This window comes from Brienomyrus brachyistius, chromosome 21, assembly GCF_023856365.1.
Source record: "Brienomyrus brachyistius isolate T26 chromosome 21, BBRACH_0.4, whole genome shotgun sequence".
NCBI classification, from domain to species: Eukaryota; Metazoa; Chordata; class Actinopteri; order Osteoglossiformes; family Mormyridae; genus Brienomyrus; species Brienomyrus brachyistius.
Window position 1 is genome coordinate 18,148,566 of NC_064553.1, and position 21,383 is coordinate 18,169,948.

A 21,383-nucleotide genomic window follows, 5' to 3' on the forward strand; every position below is an offset into this window, starting at 1 on the left:
CAGTATTGGAAATCCAGGTCTGCATACATGTATGACTATAGCTATTGAATTTTAGTACTGATTCAGTTGCCTGTAATCCCAGTATTTACTTCAATCAATGCACATAATAAATTGAAGTGATGCACAACTGCATAAAAATATGCAAATATTTTTAATGAACTTTCAACTTAACTTTCAAAAGCAAATAGGTACTACTGTATTTGAACTAGCCTAATACAGAAACGCTAAGTCACGTTACATCTGAGGACATACAGAGACCAAATAGGTTAGCAAAGTAATTACAAGGTATAAGTTGTGTTTCAGTGCATGAAAATAGCAATATAAAAATAACTGAGTGTTGACTGTGAGAAATGTGCAAACTGTGTAGATATTGTTGCATGATAACATTAGTACTGCCATTATAGCATATAACTGGAAAAAGAAAACAAAAATGTCTTGAAAATGTATTACAGGTGTAGTATAACCAGGGCTTGGCATAAGTGGCATGCAAGTATGCATGCGTGGGATAAAAAGTAAAATGTGTGACAGTTTTCAGACTTCATGGCGCAGAAGCGTACCTTTCTACTGGATCTCTAGTTACCACAACTCGGGAAAGGAAACCCTTAATAAGAAAAATGATGAGTGAAAAATTATGTTTCGCCTGAGTGCATAAATTACTCAAATAAGTAGCCAAATTAAATTGCTCAACCTTTTTTAAAGGCTGCGGAAAGCCGCCCACATTTACCTTGTCTAAACAGAGACCACTAAGTGATTTTTTTGGTGTTTCGACCCGCCAGAAAAGCCTTTACAGAGACGATGAAACGCTCATTTTCGGAAAGGTGGCTAATGGATGTTCCCTGGTTGGAAGCTAATGCTGAAGCTTCCAAATTATGGTGCAAATTTTGTCATGCATACCTGCATCTTCAAGACACCAAAAGTGGCGATGGAATGAGAAAAGACTTGCCAAGAAGGGAGGTCAACGGCACCCCTTGATCAATGGTAAGGCAAATTAAGTGAAGAACAATTCAAAGCGCTTGGAAATATGTTCCTTCTTGTGTTCCATGAAGCAAAACATGCATGACCAATCCGTAATTTTGCACAAGATGTTGAACTTTTGAAGAGGCTCGGGATCAACATTGGTTTTGGAAATGTTGTCCTCAATGATATAATTCAGAAGTACAAACTTTGCTTGTCTGTAGAACAGAATGGGTTAGATTAAAACAAGCTGGAAAACACTTGTCAGCATCCTCAGTGAATGATCTGCTCAATATTAACACCAACAGATCAGATACCTACAGAAAATACTGATGCTTTCAATCTCCCCTTAAGGAGTGATGCATGTGAGCAGGGATTTTCACAGGTGAACACCGTACTGGCTGTTGTCTACTCCTTTATGGTTTCAGAGGGGCTGCAACTGAGTGCACTGTCACCGAGGACCATCGCCTGCAGACACAGGGTCTGGGTCACCAGCAAAGTCATCAACACGTATCATGCTTCCATTCCCTGCCATGACAGAATGACCAGACTCCACAGACAGACTCCCCTGTGGATCATGTTGCACATCAAGGCCAATGAACTCTTGACAAAGACAACCTGCTGGGTGATCACCAGTTTCTCAGAACCAAGCTTCTATCCTTCTCTTTCTTCACACATTCATCAGCATTTACTGCATACTTACGCCCCTGCATTCTTGTGATTTCAAGGTGCAATTAAAAATGATTTTAACACCACCACTGTGGATGAGTTGTCGCCAACGTTTGTGTTCATTTTATTCATTTACTTGCCTGTTATTCATAACCAACTTGATTTCTGCTGCCAGTGTTAATCATCAGACAGACCTGGCTGGCAACAGAGTAAGAAGAGTGATGTTGGTTTTCCTTATGTGCTGATATCTGCTCTCTTTTTTGGCAGTTCATCGTGCTGTTGCAGAATCTCACGTAAACCAAGCCTGACCTGAAGCATACAGGTACCATTGGGTCCCTCAACCTTCAACTGTTGCCTGGACCCAACAAACCCATTTGTTTACTATTTAGATCATTTCTTAAATAAAAAAAAATCATGGATGTATAATTTGATATTTCGCAGTCCCTGATTGGCTAGCTTATCGGTTAGCACTGCAGCCTCACGCTTATGCCTTTGATTCCCATCTCTGCATTTGCAAAGTTTCTATGTGCATCACTTGTTGCACAGGCTTTTTATGGCTACTGGAGTCATCTGACACATTGAAATCTCTGATTTGAATGGCCTCATATCTCGGACCCTCTGAGTAGGGGGTTTCAGAGTGTGGCTTGTGAGAAGTCAACATGAAATTCATTGCATGTGTAGTGGCACAAGGGTAAAGATTACAATTTGTCGACTAAGCCACCTAGGGGATGGCTACCAGCAAGGAATTAACTCCAATAAGTGCACCATCTACACCCATATTCTGCTTATGCACAGGTGGGGCTCACAGGTTCATTGCCACAATGAAACAGACAGGATTCTATAAAATAAATGTATTATTTTCACACTGCACCAACAGGGATAACAGAAAGACAGCGGACCAAGAAGCCATAGTAATAGCTCCTTTACATCATTTTCAATGGCCAACACAAACCCACAACTGCTTCCCACTCTTAAGGGGGTGGAGCACCACACCTAAAATAATTAACCAGAGTCAGGCTTACCAGGAGGGGTCCGCACTAGGGGAGCACTATACTACACAAAACACCAGTTTGGCCATTAAGCAGGCACAAATATATTCACACGGGGAATACTTCAGTTCACACCATCAGGCAGTCAACTAATAAGCACGGCAAATATTAAGGTAAAGCTAATGTTCATTCTGGATATCTGCAATTGAATTCTTACTACAACTGGATTGTCAGATTCGTTTCCTTTTCACACATTTACTAATCTACATCTGTCCATTCCAGGTACATCTCTCCAGTTCCACGACCACAACGCTTTTCACTGCTGCCTAGCACAACTGACACACTGATAGCATTATTATTATCAAATACTTGACCAATTTTCTTAATAGAAATCAATATATCTGGAGTGCTAATTTGTGGAAGAAAAACAGGAAACAGACTGTTAGTTAACACAGTTAATATAGAGACTTTTATGGGTAATTCTACTGCTGTATGTTATTTGATCCCTAAATTGTTCTCATTAGATTAATTTTTTCACTTGCACACACACATGACAGAGTGCTGAAATATATTCAGCTGCAACAATGTAATCCAATTTATACACGAAAATGAAACCCACTTTGGTTTACTAACCACTGGAATTTTGATGCGATGAGATAGAACTAACTAGCTACAAAGCTGAATAATATATTCAGCTGGCTGCCAATCAATTAACCAGTTAGTTTAAAAATGTTCTACCTGGCGCTTACAAGAAAGGCCTAACATTTGTAGTTCTTGGCTACTTTTTTGTGGTGGTTGCCGGTGGTGCTTTGACAGAGTGATGCAGTAGTTTGCATAAACTGAGCACTTTTTCTTGTTAGTCTTCACCCTCAGCTAAGATGCTGCTATATAAAATTTCCACAGCCACAAAGGAAACAGGAAGCTGACTTTATGGTTAAGAGAGAGCCTACTGAATAGGGCGTCTCCTTAACTGTGAAAGTGTGGGTAACGGTGGAAACTGAAAAGGAGAAAAATATCACTTCTTCTTTCTATTTCACAGAGACCAGCAAGGATGAATGGGACCTACAACGCGACTTGCCGGAATAGCACACCACTGGCTGTCGCTTATTCCTTTGTGGTTTTGCTGGGACTGCCACTGAACGCACTGTCGCTGTGGATCATTGTCTGCAGACACAGGCTCCGGGCGGCCAACACCGTCATCATGGCCAACCTGGCCGTCTCGGACCTTCTCCTGATCCTCTCTCTGCCCCTACGCATCGTCTTGCACATCAAGCCCAGTAAGATCTTGATGAAGACCCCCTGCCAGCTGATGACCTATTTATTCCGAGCCAACATCCTGTCCAGCTCCTTCTTCATCACCTTCATCAGCGTGGACCGCATGCTGGCTCTGGTCTACCCACTGCGCTCTCGGGTGGTTCGCTCTCCCAGGACATCAGGGATCGCTTGCGGTGCCGTGTGGTTGCTGGCGATGACGTACAGCATTTCTCATGTATTCAAGTGGGAATCATTCTATACCTGCATTCCTATGATAAACAGGTGTAACATGGGTGATTTTAACAGGACCAAAAGGGATGAGTTCTCACCACCCTTTTTTGCGTTAATCCTATCGGTTTGCCTGCCTCTGTTGTTCATTGTCAATGTGATTTCCACAGCCAGAGTTGTGTGGAGCCTAAACAATCGTCAGATGGACCTGGCTGGGTACAATGTGAAAAGGGTGATGTTGATTTTCCTTGTCAATGTGCTGATATTTGCCCTCTTTTTGCCGTTCATCGTCATGTTGCTATGGAATCTCAGCCAGCCTAACGTGGAACTTTTAGAGGTAACGTTGTGTCTCTCAACCTTCAACTGTTGCCTGGACCCCCTCGTTTACTATTTCGCTTTAGATGGTTTCTGGGAAAAAATGAAAAACCTTGATGTGTAATGTGATATTCCTGCAAGACTTCGGCAAACTTGAGAGAGACACTTGGATTAGAATCAGTGGCTTACTATCCTGATGCTTTTTAGATAATTCATAGGCAGTGTCTAGGCTTATTTGAATATCCTGCCACCTCTTATCCATTGACAGGACATGGGGCAGGCAGTGGAATGCCCTTGATGGAATGTCAGCATGGACACACACAAACAAAATTGACAATTTATAGATGCCAGGTTATCTAACTGCATGTCTTTAGACTGTGGGAGGTAAACAGAGTACCTACGGGAAACCAGCCCAGCCCAGGATACATACTCTACAGAGAGAGAGAAGAGTGGGATTCAAACCCACAAATCTGTGGAGCAACAGTATTACCTGCTGCACAATGCTACCAGAAACCCTGTGCTTTGCCTTTCATTTACTTAGTATATTTACTGATGATACAGGTTATTTGTTTTTCTGTTAATGATTTTTGGTTTTATCCCACTTATTTCTGCACTGCCTGCCTGTACGGAGACATTTTTTTGCCAAATAAGTGTGAAATATACATTCATATAAAGCTAATTTACAACTAAAGAATGACTCTCTTGTTCATCTCTTTGCTGACACGTACCACGAAAGAAGACATGTTTCATTTATACTGGGTAACTTCCTTGTCACAGATGTGGTAAATAAACAGAAGAGGATGTACAGCTATTCACGGCCTCCGAATGCCGAACCGCCACCTCGTCGCTGCTGGCCTTTCATCATCGCTCAAAAACCTAAAACTACCCAAAGAATACTTTTGTATAAATGTGGAATGTGTATTCTTTTTTAGAAAGCTTAAAAGCTATGTGGATGACTGAAACAGATTAAAAACAATTTTGCAAGGAAATTTCAGGCGTAGAAATAGTGGGTGTATTTTATAATAAAAAAAAAATGATTAGTCTTTTGAAGGAGTATCCATCCATCCATCCATTTTCCAAACCGCTTATCCTACTGGGTCGCGGGGGGTCCGGAGCCTATCCCGGAAGCAATGGACACGAGGCAGGGAACAACCCAGGATGGGGGCCAGCCCATCGCAGGGCACACTCACACACCATGCACTCTCACATGCAAGTCTTCGATTTGATCAGTATTGGAAATCCAGGTCTACATACATGTATGACTGTAACTACTGAATTTTAGTATTGATTCAGTAGCCTGTAATCCCAGTATTCACTTCATTCAATGCACATAAGTGATACACGATGGCATGAAAATATACAAATATTTTTAACTTCTAACTTTCAAAAGCAAATAGTTACTCTGAACTAGCCTAATAGCAGACAGGCTAGCAGACAGGCCACAGTACGTCACATTATATCTGACGATGTAGCTGCTTATACAAAACCCGCAAAAAAAGGTCCATGCAAACTTACTTTTAAATACATTGCAACTCCGTGGAGATCTACTCAGATTACACAGCGACCAGCGTTAGCAAATAACCGCAAGGAATAAGTCATGTTTTAAAGCAAAGAAGTAACAAAATAAAAATAAGAGTATTGACCGTAAGAAACGTGCAACAGTATTGGAAATCCAGGTCTGCATACATGTATGACTATAGCTATTGAATTTTAGTACTGATTCAGTTGCCTGTAATCCCAGTATTTACTTCAATCAATGCACATAATAAATTGAAGTGATGCACGACTGCATAAAAATATGCAAATATTTTTAATGAACTTTCAACTTAACTTTCAAAAGCAAATAGGTACTACTGTATTTGAACTAGCCTAATACAGAAACGCTAAGTCACGTTACAACGTTACATCTGAGGACATACAGAGACCAAATAGGTTAGCAAAGTAATTACAAGGTATAAGTTGTGTGAGGCGGAGACTCGAACCTGGGTCCCAGAGAACCTAGACAACAGTGCTAACCACTGCACAACCATGCTGCCCAAATAGTCAATATATAGGTTGTAAATGTAACAATGTATTGTGTGTATTATTTTGATTTACACATTTAGATGGCAAAAACGTACAGTGTAGAAGATGTCTTGAATATACTAATTGATGGAAATTCAAGTGACCTGGAGCAGTTAGGGGAGGAAGATGATGACAGTAGTGAAGAAAGGAGTCCCAAGGGAGTGGCTAATGAAGAGGGATCAGATAGTAGTGAAATCAGGGGCGGACTGGCCATCGGGAGCACCGGGACATTTCCCGGTGGCCTGACGGTCGTTCTGGCCTGCCGGCTGCCGCTGTGCAGACGATCAGCCTGGCATGTGATAGGCTGGTGTGCAACTACGAATTAATTGACGGATCTTTCAATCTACGAATCAGGCAATGGCGGAGGGAAAATTACACTCCCACATGACCCAACGTCAGCGACGCACTGCCTAAAATCTGGCTATATCCGGAGACAGGGTAAATCTGACTAAATCGTTCAAAAAAAGGAGCGTAAACGCAGAGGAGGAGCAGAGAGGGAGCGTATAAAAAGGAAAAAAACCCTGGCCGCAGACGCAGCAAGCTGCTGCAAAATCCCAGCCATGTTCGCCAGTAAGGGAACAGGTCGGTCAAGATTACATTTACATTATATTTATAATAATTTGGCAGACGAACACTTTCATCCAAATCACTTAGATAATCACAATAGATAAAATTAAACCAACAAACGAGCAACAATATGTAAGTGCTGCTGTGCTGTGTCAAGTTTCGTTTCGTCTACATGTAGCATATTTTTTATATAATAAATAAAAATGAATAAAAAGTAGACAGAATAGTGTTAGTGGGTCAAATTGTTTTAAATAATAAATAAATCAAGTAGATGGTATGGAAAACAGTATTAGTTATTTTGATTTTTCATTTCTAGTCTACAATATGTAGCCTACAATGTTTGTTTGTTTATTTATTTATTTTGAAAAGGTGACGAAGGAAGCGTCAGTAGCACTAGTGCTGCAAATGCTCCTGCTGTTGAGCTAGAGGTGGTGGACAGTTCAGCGTTTGAGTCAGAGCAGGAACCTTCAGGTAAAGTTTAAGATAAGCAAAACTAAACATGCAGGCAGCAGGCTATACTTTTTAAACAACATGTGCTTTTTATGATTTATAAGATCAGTAGTAGGACTGTGATTTTGGGGACATACAACTGATGGCTGCACAATTATAAATACAGATTATTGAACACGCTTATTTCATATTGCAGAGCAACTAGATGTGCAGAGTGAGAGAGAGAATGATTCAGGGAAAGGTGAAGGAGACAGTGAAAGCCTTCATATCTCTTTTGATTATTTTGCCCATCCACAGTCTAAGGATTTAGATTTTTTTTTAAGTATCACCCAATTCAAACATCTGAAAGAGCCATTCCTGATGTATTCCATTCAAAAGATGGCACAAACAGAAAATGGCTGACATACAATGAAAGTAACCACTCCCTATTTTGCTCAGTATGTCTTGCATTTGCAAAACCTTTAGGCAGTGACAGTGCATTTGTCAAAGGAGGTATGCAGGCCTGGAAAAATGCCCATCAGAGAGTACAGGAACATGAGAGAAGCAGTATCCATAGAGAAAGTGCTGAAACCTTTTTTCTTAGAGTCAACAAAGCAGATATCCATACCCTTCTGACTGATAAGCAAATGACCGTCCATTGAGACCAGGTTAGAAAGAGAAGGCAGGTCTTGGAACGTGTGATTGATGTAGTGAAAGTTATTGGTAAATGTGCCTGCAGCAGCAGAGGTGGCCTGGGAGTGGAGTCAAATTCCCGGTCTGAATTATTGTCCCAGTCCGCCACTGGTAGTGATGAAGATATGAGAGATGAAAGTGTAGCAGAATCAGACACCAGTTCAGTCAAAACAAAGCATGACAGAGCAGTCAAAGTTAAAAAGAAAGAGTTCAGGTGGATAAAAGTACCATTTGAACCTCCAAATGTCGAGTTTTATGGATATGTTGAGGACGTCTATAGAAAGGTCAGAATGGACTCCTTGCATGTATTTTAATCAGTTTATTACTGATTGAATGATTCAAGAGAGTCTGCTGTGCCTCTTGATGTGAGAAAGGATGTTGTTGAGCATTTGCCATCATGGGAAACAAGGCAGAGATGCAGGCACTGCCCTGGAAGTCACTTCTCACATGTCTACTGTGCAAAATGCAAAGTCAACCTTCGTCTAAACAAAGACAGAAATTACTTTTTGACCTTACATGAAAAGTAAACATGTAAAACATGGTTAAGTGTCCCAAGTGTTTTCTAAAGGCACATAAAATATATCTTGTTGGTTGACAAAATATGATCAGTACATGACCAGAAATTCATGATGTATCAAATATGATACAAAAAAAAAAACACGATATATCCAGGTCATGTTTGAAAAAAAAAAACATTTTTGTATTGTTAAAAGCATCCAATAAACAGTTCAGTATTTGAAAATTAGAATTTTCTGGCTATAACTTAATTCAGGCTTTACAGGGCTAGGGAGTTAACTTTTTGGGGCAGTGCGATGGTGCAGTGGTTAGTGCTGCTGCCTCAAAGCAAGAAGGTCCTGGGTCCTTTCTGTGTGACGCTTGCATGCTGTTCATGTGGGTTTTCGCTGGGGGCTCCGGTTTCCTCCCACAGTCCAAAAGCATGCAGGGTAGGTTGATTGGTGAGTCTAAATTGGCCCTGTAGATGTGTGAGTGTGCATTAAACGCCCTGCGGTGTGTTGGCAGCTGCCCAGGGTTGATTCCTGCCTGCACCTGTTGTTTCCAGGATAGGTTCTAGTCCCCCCTGCAACCTCAGTTGAGATTAAGCGGTTACATGAAGGATGGGAGGAAGGTCATCCTCAAGTCAAATCTTAATGGTGCACAACCCTGTTTTGTACTCAATTTGCATGCTCTTACAACTTTTATAACCTACATTATCATTTTATATTTCAATACTAGGCTCTTCCTATATCATGAGCATTATTACATTGTCCAAAAAAGACAGTCGATGTGGCCGGTCTCTGTGCGTCTGTGACAGGACAGCAGGCAAAATTTCAAATGATAAACAACATAGAAAATAATGAGTGAGTCGGAGCCCTCGTAGATCTACAAGCAAGATAATGAACTACTTACAAAGTTACAAAGGGTTTCAGAAACACTCACCAATTAAAGCTCAATCTTAAGGGTTGGATAATGAACTGTTTAGCGCCATGAAGCTTTTGGGAAAGCCACTCCTGATCTTGTTGTATCTGTTCTTCCAAGCAGATCACAATATCTTTTTTACTTTTTTGTTATTATTTTCTGAGTTCGTAACTTTTTCCAAGGAACACTGAAAAAGCTTAATGTGTTTTAACGTACCAAAACAGAAACCAATAATCACCAAATTGCACTCCGACATATCTGGTCATACAGACTTTCACCTGGTAAAAAAAATCAAAGTCAAAATGCTAGGATATGGACTTTATCTCACGTTAAGCGTTTTCCTGTAAGTCACCAAAGCTTTTGGGCAGTTTGTTAAGCCTGAACAAATAAATGACAAAAATGCCTACAGTGTACCAAGTAAGAGGTCTTTAATGCTGTTTGTCTACTAATGAGACGTGTCCTCTTTTGAAATGCACATTTTTCCTCAGTTAATCTACAAAGAAATATAAAACCATTACTGAAAACACGGTTTACGCTCAAAATGGTGCTCCACCAAATGTGGAACAAGTGCTTGAGGACATTTCTGCTTATTTATTGGCAGTGCACATATTTTTCCATAAGTTCACAGTTCTTCAAAGGGATTCTTCGTACTCTTCGGTTTAATTCAAAGTTACTTGGATACATTGAGTCAGTATGTTATATTTTTTTGTAGGTGTGAAAATAAGGCGCCAGTCTCAGATCGATTCATCGCGCTTCCAACGTGCTGAACGTTTCCCTGAGCCGCTTTGCAGACTACGGTGGCGGAAAGATTGCCAAGGTCAAGTTATTATCAGTCATATAACACAGTTTACAACAGCAAATGTGAGTTTCAAATCTATAAAACATAATATTATGGGCAAAGAAAGCTACAAAAAAGCATAAATGATTTACGAAGCCTGCTGGACTGAACATCATAAGTGAATAACTCACTCATAACTTCTATTTGGTACATGGGTTTGATGAGTCATTAGGGCTGTGACTGACTCTTTATACTCAAGTGGTTGGTTGGAACAAAATCTTGGCCTGGATTTGGACTTTCTGGACCTGAAATGTCCACCTCCGTCATTTTGAGAACCTCAATCATACATTCTGGGATGCCTGGAGCTGTAACATATATTCAAAAACGTGGTGCTGCAGATGTCCAGACTTGAGGAACGGAATGGAACCCAAATGCCAGGAAAGTCCTCCCCACGGCAGAATCCACCACACCAGGTCTACAGTGTCAACCATAGCAGAAAGGTAATGATATTGTGGCACCGGACAAACCGAGGCATCGCGGGAGCAGAGAGAGACAAAGGAGACTTGCTTGCTGGGGAAAACACATTTATTAGGAATATCTTACCCTTGTTAGTTTCATCTGCAAGAGGGATAATGGTTACATAGCAATCAGAGGTAAAATATGGTGACGAAGGACAATATTAACTGCCTTTACGGATCTTCAGCCATGTAACTGTCACAAATGCTGGTGAGGTACTTCTTCCTTTCTTTAAATATTAATGCATATTTTTAAAACATGTTTATACCGCAAGACACACTGGTACTTGTTAGTAGTGTGTAGATGTCATGATTAAACTGAAATCAATTCACCATGCCCAGTTGCAGTCTATGTCTGGTTTTTACTTTAAAATTATGGTGGACAGAGGCTCCGTTCAGAGGAGGGACATGGATGGGAGCACCACACTCAGGACAGCAGCCACGGTGTTGGTGGAGAAGACAGGTAGGTCATCACACCTCAGTGAACAGCTTCCACAGGTGAGGTAGGTAGCTTGTGTACATAATGGTACCGTGGGTTGTACAGTAAAATAACACATTTCTCTGTACTCTTTACATACGAATACTAACACTCTGCATTTTTTATCTTATTTTAGAATATGGATTTTCTTCCAAAAAAAGGCCCCCTCGTCGCTCAGTATTCAGTATTTCAAGGTTCACATTAATCATGTGTTCGTATATCTCATAAATAAAAGTTGACTATTTTTAAGGAACATTTCTTTTGACTTTTTTTGGGACAAATCGCCTGACATTCATTTCTGACATGACGATTACCTTGCTTTTGCATAAACTGGCTCCCTTTGACACATAGAGACAATAGCATTTTAAATAACTATAATATTTTTTTATAAATTTGTTTGATGAGCAATCTGTTATTTGGTAAATTAACCCCCCCGCCCCCCCCCATTCCTTAATATAGCTGGACTATTACTGCTTAATGCCTTATTCTGCCTTTGTGTTTCCACTGGGGGGTCCTGTGAGAGTACTTCAGTGGTATATGGTATGGGCTCTGTTGTTGCGGCCCTTCAGATCCCTGTATAAACAGAGGAGAGTTTGCTTCATATTGCCAGCAGTAAGTCAGACTCGTTCCCAGTGGGCGTTGGACTCCGCCAGGGCTGCCCTTTGTCACTGATTCTGTTCACAACTTTTATGGACAGAATTTCTAGGCACAGCCAAGGAGCGGAGAGGGTCTGAAGGATCGCCTTTTGCAGATGGTGTGGTCCTGTTGGCGTCGTCAGGCTGCGACCTCCAGCATGCACTGGGAGGTTTGTGGCTGAGTGTGAAGCAGCTGGGATGAGGATCGACACCTCTAACTCTGAGTTTTTAAGTATCTTATGGTTGAGGCATTTCCCTAGTTAATTTGTAGTTATTTCATTATTTCTGTTCAGTTCACTCATTTACAGCTTTTATATTTCTTACTTTTTATATTTCTTTCTGTTCTTGCTTCCTCACATCATGTTCTTTGCCTCTTATGCAGCTCACTCTCACCAAGTCCGACTGACCCCCTGGCTCCAGAAATCCATATAAAGAGACCATAGATAAAGGGCCTGTTTCTCTCAGGGACACCACTTGCCAGCATGTTAGTGAATATGGATAGTGGATAGCCAGTTAAATGAGTCATTATTCTATTGAGTCTGAGTTTGTAAGCAAGCAAAGGGGTCTGTATATACTGCATTCATACATCTCTACAGCATCTGAAAGACGAGACACCAAGCAGTAATATGAGAATATCTCTACAGATAAAGGTTAAGCATAGACATAGCTCTACAGCCACAAGCCCAGAGGAGCCATTCACTGGAAACAAGGTGGCCAGGTACTGGGAGGGGCACCTGTATGCACATCCACTTTTAGGCAGGGATACCACTAAGAGCAATAACCAGATTCCCCCAGCTGCCAGTTTGCCATTTACCCATCAAGCAAGTGGCTCCATTGAGGCTGGTTCAGAGGGTCAGGGGTAGATGTTTCCCAGCAGCTCTCCTGAAGCTGGAGATGATTGGTGTCCATCTGATTCATGACGCACACCTTAATAATCACAGGCTGCTTTAACACCTCGCTAGCAAGGTAGTCACTGTTCTGGTAGTAGGAGGTACAGCCGTGGAAAAAAATTAAGAAACCACTCCATATTTTTTAAACAAATCTGCATTTTTAAATCCTGCTTTAATCATGGTTCTGCTGGCAGAATGCTTCGCTAAGTAGCAGGTTACTTCCAGCTTCAAAATTTCTAAGACAGCAGTACACAAGAATAAGATGAAGCAGGAGACACTGGGAACGACCAGAAACCAGCCAGGTAGAGGGTGGAAGCAACTTTCTAATGCCAGAGATCACCCTTAACTTATCTGACAGTTTCTCATGAATTGGAGGATGACATCAAGTGACCTTCAATAGGAATAGGAAACATTAAGTGCAGGTGTGAAGTGCACTGCTATGACAGTTCGTATCATACTCCTAGAAGTAGGACTGAAGTCCCATAAAGCAAGGAAGAAGAGAAGCCTGTAAGGGAATTCCAGATACAGACATTATCAAGAAGGGCTACAGAGCCAAAGACTCCACTCACTCAGGGGCAGACCCTTGTGATGGAACCCAAAGGTTCACAATAACGCATCCATGCTCTTAGTGGTTTTAGAATTAAGTGTTTCCCTCAAAGTTGGTTTGACTACTGTAATGCTCCGTTATCTGACAGCACACACTGCACATTACACACCTTGCAGTGCATTGAAAATAAATTGTCACCAGGATCAGGAAATTCAAACACATAACCCCTGCTCTTAGTTCACTGCATTGGGTTTCTCTTAGGTCCAAGACAAAGTTCTCCTTCTTACATATAAGGCACTAAAAGGTCAAGCACCTCCCAATCGAAACAGAATTACTTCACGTTTACGAGCCACATTCTCCACTCAGATCATAGAACGATGGTTTCCTTGTCATTCCGCATATGAATAAAGTGACAGTTGGCGGCAAAGCATTCTGCTGCAGGGCCCCTATATTGTGGAATGCCGAATCTGTCTCAGTCTTTAAATGCTGACTGAAGACCCACAACTTATCACGTAACACATTGTAACTATGGTTGCTGGTGCTGTTGTACGCGCCATTTTCTGACCACCATCTCCACCATCTGAGCTGCAGTCCTGGTTCAGTCCTATGGAAGGGTGACATCGTGGATGTGATCGTGGGTGCAGCTTTCAGTCTGCCACCCTACACAGGCCGGCGTGGAGAACCGACTCATTGATGGACTTTGGCTTTGAATATGATCATGATTTACATCTTGCCCACTCTTTCTCTTTCCTATAATGTTAACATGCCCAGGGGGGGGGGGGGGGGGGTGGGCAGACATCTGACCTTGGATACCCAGAGGTTCCTTTTCTCCATGCTTGGGAGTTTTTGGTTCCTCTCCTCTCCTCTGTTCTGTTCTGTTCTTTCTTTCTTTCCATTTCCTTGTTTTTGTGTTACTCTGTCTTAATGATACTGTAATGTATCACAACACACCCATGCGAAGCACCTTGGGGCCTCCTCTGTTGTGGAAGGTGCAACCTAAAAAGGAATTTCAACTGAGCTGAAAAAAAATAACAAAGGTCATTTTAAGTGCATATTTTTTTCCAATATGGACCATTTCTGTCAGCAGCCTATAAAATACAGAATTTCTGAAATTCCCCAGCAGGGGGCATCAATTGTTATGGACCAACTATTTTATTCCATCCATCCATCCATTTTCCAAACCGCTTATCCTACTGGGTCACGGGGGGTCCGGAGCCTATCCCGGAAGCAATGGGTACGAGGCAGGGAACAACCCAGGATGGGGGGCCAGCCCATCGCAACTATTTTATTCCTCAAAATAAATATAAAAATAATGGAATTATTAAAAAAAATATTATTCTTCTTATTGTGAGCCTGCTGGAAAACAATTTAGATGCAGATCATTTCACATCAAAGCTCCTGATACTTCTGTAATCAGTTACAGCCAAACAGCAAAATCTTACGCATGACAGCGAATATTCAGTGGCCAGGACAGCAAACTGGGACACCAGCATGATGCATGATCTGGAGATGGCCTGCTCCTTTCCACCAACACAGAAAGGTCAATATGAACAGCAGAATAAAATCACCTCACCTTTTACAAGATCTAAGATTCAAGCAATTAATTGTCAGATATGCAGGAAACAATGAAATTCTTTTCGTCACTCCTCCAGGTGCTACAAAAAGACAAATGAACATAGAAAACAATGGCACAGTAGATAAACATAAAAAGATAAACCGGCAGCGCCATGTTTTTTTGACCAGTTTAGATACTGAAGAGAGTTGAAGCAGCAAACACAAAACACACAGGCACAGAAACATAAAGTTACACAAAGAAACAAAAAGCTGGCTGAACAAAGCTAAGGGGTAGAGAGAGGGAGCATGCAGATTACATAGGAAGCCTCACAGTGCATAGACAAATGGTTCTCAAACTCGATCCTCGGGCCCCACCGCCCTGCTTGTTTTCCAGCTATCCCTGCCCTACACACTCAATCGGAAGCTGAAAGACAGTTGGGACTTGTATGTGGGGCAGGGATAGCAGGAAAACAAGCAGGGCAGTGGCTCCCGAGGACCGAGTTTAAGAACCACTGGCATAAACTGATATGATAAAGAGCAGCCCTGCCCCCTCCTGGTGGGATGGCAACAACTGCCGCTGCTGTTTTGGGGTGACAAGCCACTCGAAAGATAAAGGTAGGTTCTTCGACGTGTGATTTCAGTGAACATCTGCTTCAGTTAAGTTCTGTATCATTTTCTCTCTCGCCAGGAAACACGGATATGTAGATTAAATTAATTTATGTAACTTAAATCACGTCAAAAGTAAGAAAGCAGAATTTTACACCACTGCATATAGTTAATTATGACGTCTAACCGTGACTAGACGGGTCAGCTGTCAATTACCAAACTTAACTTCACTGAGATCATTTCCGTTTAACTCGCAATAACATACATACCGTTTAACTCTCCGGTGGGGGGAAACCGGAGAACCCGGACGACATAGGGAGAACATGCAAACTCCACACACATGTAACCCAGGTGGAGACTCGAGGTGTGAGGCAACAGTGCTAACCACTGCACCACCATGCCGCCCCATTATTATTATTATTATTATTATTATTATTATTATTATTATTATTATCATCTAGCCCTCTTACCTCCAGAGTCTTGCTGGAGTCGACAGTCATATTAAACTCCTCACCAATCACCACGCTGATAAGAGGGTTCTAATTCATTAATTAAAAAATTAGTCACGATGCTGTTTGGCTTTCTTTACAAAAACATTTATACTAAATAAACTTTAATATCGCGCATATGGCGAATATGCGTTTAATTAAAAAAAAAAAAAACAATAATTTTTCAATTTAAATTACATACCAGCAATGACTTGGAAGACTAACATAAAGTCTGAGAAGTGGTAAAACAAGAGGACCAGGCCCTGTTGACTACAACGACAGCGGGCTCCTACCGATGACATCATTAAACACCGACAGACGTGATGTCTCGAATTACTAAACGCCAGGAGGTGGCGCCAAAAAAAGCAAAGGAATAAACTTGCACGAACACCACATTTATCCATCCATCCATCCATTTTCCAAACCGCTTATCCTATTGGGTCGCGGGGGGTCCGGAGCCTATCCCGGAAGCAATGGGCACGAGGCAGGGAACAACCCAGGATGGGGGGCCAGCCCATCTCAGGGCACACTCATACACCAGTCACGAAATACACTGGTTTCAGAACAATTATCATTAGTAGTAGTAGGGTTGCCATCGTCAAGTCTGAATAAATACGATATTCGATATTCGGGACAGAGTATTGGACCGGAGGGGTTAGCATATGAAGGCAATGTACACCAATCAGTCATAATATTAAAACCATAGTTACAGTGCTGATTTAAATTATTTTTAAGATTTAAAATAATTATTCACATGCACAATGATTAATTCATAATTCCATCCATTCGTATTCCACTGCTTATCTGGGGTTGGGTCACAGGGGCAGCAGTCTAAGCAGGGATGCTCAGACCTCCCTCTCACCAGCTTCCTCATCCAGCTCCTCCAGGGGAATATCAAGGTGTTCCCAGGCCAGCGGAGAGATATAATCTCTGCAATATATCCTAGGTCTGCACCGGGGCCTCCTTCCAGTTGGACATGCCCAAGACACCTCCCCAGGGAGCCACCAAGGAGGCACATAGATACATACATAGATGCCCGAACCACCTCAACTGGCTCCTTTCATTGCAGAGGAGCACCAGCTTTACTTCAAGATTCTTCCGATATCTGAGCTCCTCACCCTATCTCTAAGGCTGAGCCTAGCCACCCCGCGGAGGAAACTCATTTTGGTCTCTTGCATCCGTGATCTCATTCTTTCGGTCACTACCCAGAGTGCATGACCATAGGCGAGGGTAGGAACATAGATTGACTGGTAAATCAAGAGCTTCCAGCTCAGCTCCCTCTTCACCACGAATGAAGCTGATGCTGCACTGATCTGTTTGCCGATCTCCCTCTTCCTTCTTCTCTTACTCGTGACCCAGAGGTACTTAAACTCCTCCGCTTGGGACTGTAAACTCATCCCCCTCCTCTCCAGTGCCCTGGCATAGACCTTTGCAGGGAGGCTGAGGAGTGTGATCACCCTGAAGTTGGAACACGTCTTCAGGTCCCCTTTCTTAATGATTGGGACCATCACCCCAGTCTGCCAATCGAAAGGCACTGTCCCCGATGTCCACAAAATTTTGAAGAGGCATGTCAGCCAAGACAGCCCAACAACATCAAGAGCCATGAAGAACTCATCCACCCCCTCATCCACCCCCAGAGCCCTACCACTGAAGCCCTACCACTTTTCTATTTTAGTGACCTCAGCCCTAGAAGTAGAGTCTCTACTTCCTTCAAGGAAAGCATATCAGTGGGATTCAGAAGATCTTTGAAGTATTTTTCCACCACACAACTGTATCCCCAGCTGAGGTCAATAGTTCATTATTCTTGCTGTAAACAGAACGGGTAAAGCCATACTCCCCCCGAGTTGCCTGACGGTTTGCCAGAACCTTTTTGACGCCGACCAAAAGTCCTTCTCCATAGCCAAACCAAACTCCTCCCACACCAGTTTTTGCTCCAGCAGCCGCCAAAGCCACTTTCTGCTTAGCCTGCCAGTACCTGTCAGCTGCTTCAGGAGTCGCACAAGCTAACCAAACCCAGATGGCCTCCTTCTTCAGCCTGACAGCTCCCTTTACCAATGATGTCCACCACGGTTTGGGGAATGCTGCTGCAACGAGCACCAACAACCTTACGGACATAACTCTGCAATGCTCCCTTGAGTCCCTGGACATGGCCCATCCAGGCTCAACGTCCCCTGACTCCCTCAGGAATGAAGAGAAGTTCTGCAAGTTGTAAGTTGTATATTTCAGACAGGGGCCTCCTCCAGACACTCCCAGCACACACCCACTACACGTTTAGGTCTGCCATGTTTATCCATCTTCCTCCACCATTGGATCCAGCTCATCACCAGGTGGTGATCAGTCGACAGCTCAGCTCCTTTCTCCACCCAAGTGTCCAAAATATTATGGACAGACTGTGGTTAGCAAAGAAGTCCAATAACTGATCACTGCTCGGATTCTGATTGGGTAGACCATTCCTCCTAATTATTAATTGTTAACATTATTACATTACAGCTCTATTGTGCTGAATTAACGAGATACACTTTTCATTAAAAATTCGTTTGGATGTTTTTTTTTTTCTTTCGTGAATGCATTACATTTCCAAAGGCTCACGTAATCACCACAACAAGGTTCATTATTCGAAAATGTACAACTTCAGTGTATAGGACTGTAATGTTTTAATTTGGAGAAACACTGCTTTACCTTGCACCCACAGCTATAGTCCACGCTCCGTTAAAACTCCTCTCTGTTCTCTTTCTTTGAGCTTCACGATGCGCTCGAGTGTGAGTGTGGCGTGAGTGACAGCAAGATTTCAACGTTGATTGGTTCTTACTCGTGTGACATTAGCCAATCAGAGTGGTGTGCCTTGTAGTTACTTAGTATCGGTAATCGTTAGAATAAAACGCAGACACCGATAATCTGCAAAATGCTTAATATCGGCCCCGAATAATCATCCATGCTGATAACTGGTTGACCCTTACTTAAAACGTTTGTTTCATTTGGGGCAAAAGGAATAATGTCTCAGGCAACTATTAGTACTGTGTTACAATATGTAAAGCAGGTGCTTTCAGGTTCTCACATCCAGAGTTATTTATATTCCAGAGACAAAAGAAGCAATTGAGGAAGAACCGTTCATGGGGAACTGAATCTGTGTGAGAAGACTAAAGGAGTGCACAATGTAAACTAGCATGTTGGCAAAGCGGAGGAAAGGGCTAACTAATTAATGTTAAAAGGCATAATACAAAATGAAATACTTATCTCTTTGTTTGTGTGTGAATGGATGGATGGATGTTTACCTCAGTTGCAGATGGTACTAGGTCTTTATTTCTAAATCCCTATATTTGGTATGAAGCCTCCTTCTTTTCTGATCAGCTCTTGTTGGCCCTTTTAAATTTTTAGGCTGCTTTAGATACAATATATTGCCAAAAGTATTGGGATATCCCTCCAAATCATTGAATTCAGGTGTTCCAATCACTTCCATAGCCATAGGTGTATAAAATAAAGCACCAAGGAATGCAGACTGCTTCTACAAACATTTGTGAAAAAATAAGTAGCTCTAAGGAGCTCAGTGAATTCACCGTGGTACCGTGATAGGATGCCACCAGTGCAATAAGTCCATTCGTGAAATTTCCTCGCTATTAAATATTCCACGTTCAACTGTTAGTGGTATTATAACAAAGTGGAAGCAATTGGGAGCAACAGCACCTCAGCCACAAAGTGATAGGCCACATAAAATCACAGAGCGGGGACAACGCATGCTGAGGCGCACAGTGTTCAGAAGTTGCCAAATGTCTGCAGAGTCAATAGCTACAGACCTCCAAACTTTGTGTGGCCTTCAGATTAACTCAAGAACATTGCATAGAACATAGGCCGCAGTTCGATGATCGACTTTGTAGTCGTGTCATCGGACTTGCGGCCGCATGTCTTGGACACTCGGGTGAAGAGAGGGGCGGAACTGTCAACTGATCACTACCTGGTGGTGGGTTGGCTCCGCTGGTGGGGGAGGAAGCCGGCCAAGCCTGGCAGGCCCAAGCGTATAGTGAGGGTTTGCTGGGAACGTCTGGCAGAACCCCCTGTCAGGGAGAGTTTCAATTCCTAATTCCGGCAGAACTTCTCCCATATCCCGGGGGAGGCGGGGGACATTGAGTCCGAATGGGCCATGTTCCGTGCCTCCATTGTGGAGGCGGCTGACCGGAGCTGCGGCCGTAAGGTGGTCGGTGCCTGTCGCGGCGGCAATCCCCGAACCCGCTGGTGGACAGCGGTGGTAAGGGATGCCGTCAAGCTGAAGAAGAAGTCCTATCGGGCCTTTTTGGCCTGTGAGACTCCAGAGGCAGCTGACAGCTACCGGCAGGCCAAGCGGGGTACGGCTTTGGCGGTTGCTGAGGCAAAAACTCGGGCGTGGGAGGAGTTTGGCGAGGCCATGGAGAACGACTTCCGGAAGGCTTCAAGGAGATTCTGGTCCACCATCCGGCGGCTCCGGGCGGGAAAGCGGTGCAGCATCAACACTATTTATGGTGGGGATGGTGCGCTGCTGACCTCAACTCGGGACGTCTTGGGTCGGTGTAGGGAATACTTCGAAGACCTCCTCAATCCCATCGACACGCCTTCCGATATGGAAGCAGAGTGTGGGGACTTGGGGGTGGACTCGCCTATTTCTGGGGCGGAGGTCACTGAGGTGGTCAAACAGCTCCTCGGTGGCCGAGCCCCGGGGGTGGATGAGATTCGCCTGGAGTTCCTTAAGGCTCTGGATGCTGTGGGGCTGTCCTGGCTGACACGCATCTGTGGCATCGCGTGGACATCGGGGGCAGTGCCTCAGGACTGACAGACCGGGGTGGTGGTCCCCCTCTTTAAGAAGGGGGACCGGAGGGTGTGCTCCAACTATAGGGGGATCACACTCCTCAGCCTCCCTGGTAAGGTCTATTCGGGGGTCCTGGAGAGGAGGGTCCGCCAGATTGTTGAACCTCGGATTCAGGAGGAGCAGTGTGGTTTTCGCCCTGGCCGTGGAACAGTGGACCAGCTCTATACTCTCAGCAGGGTTTTGGAGGGTTCATGGGAGTTTGCCCAACCAGTCTACATGTGTTTTGTGGACTTGGAGAGGGCATTCGACCGTGCCCCTCGGGGAGTCCTGTGGGGAGTGCTCCGGGAGTATGGGGTTCCGGGCTCCCTTTTAAGGGCGGTTCGGTCCCTGTATGACCGGTGCCAGAGCCTGGTCCGCATGGGCGGCAATAAGTCGGACTTGTTTCCGGTGAGGGTTGGACTCCGTCAGGGCTGCCCTTTGTCACCGATTCTGTTCATAGCTTTAATGGACAGAATTTCTAGGCGCAGCCAGGGCGTTGAG

The 21,383-nt window shown here is 43.3% G+C and overlaps 1 protein-coding gene across 2 annotated transcripts; it reads left to right on the top strand.

Annotated features, from left to right (window-relative positions):
* Nucleotides 1-1,513: 1,513 nt before the first annotated feature.
* Nucleotides 1,514-5,356, top strand: LOC125717157 (lysophosphatidic acid receptor 4-like). 2 transcript variants are annotated; one of them, XM_048990138.1, is made up of 3 exons: nucleotides 1,514-1,579; nucleotides 1,891-1,945; nucleotides 3,652-5,356. In XM_048990138.1, exon 3 carries the CDS (start codon nucleotides 3,664-3,666, stop codon nucleotides 4,531-4,533), a length of 870 nt encoding a protein of 289 aa, XP_048846095.1. In that variant the 5' UTR covers nucleotides 1,514-1,579; nucleotides 1,891-1,945; nucleotides 3,652-3,663; the 3' UTR covers nucleotides 4,534-5,356. The 2 variants fall into 2 exon arrangements, with proteins under 2 accessions (XP_048846095.1, XP_048846094.1); XM_048990137.1 differs by lacking the exons at nucleotides 1,514-1,579; nucleotides 1,891-1,945 and adding an exon at nucleotides 2,688-2,785.
* Nucleotides 5,357-21,383: the final 16,027 nt, after the last annotated feature.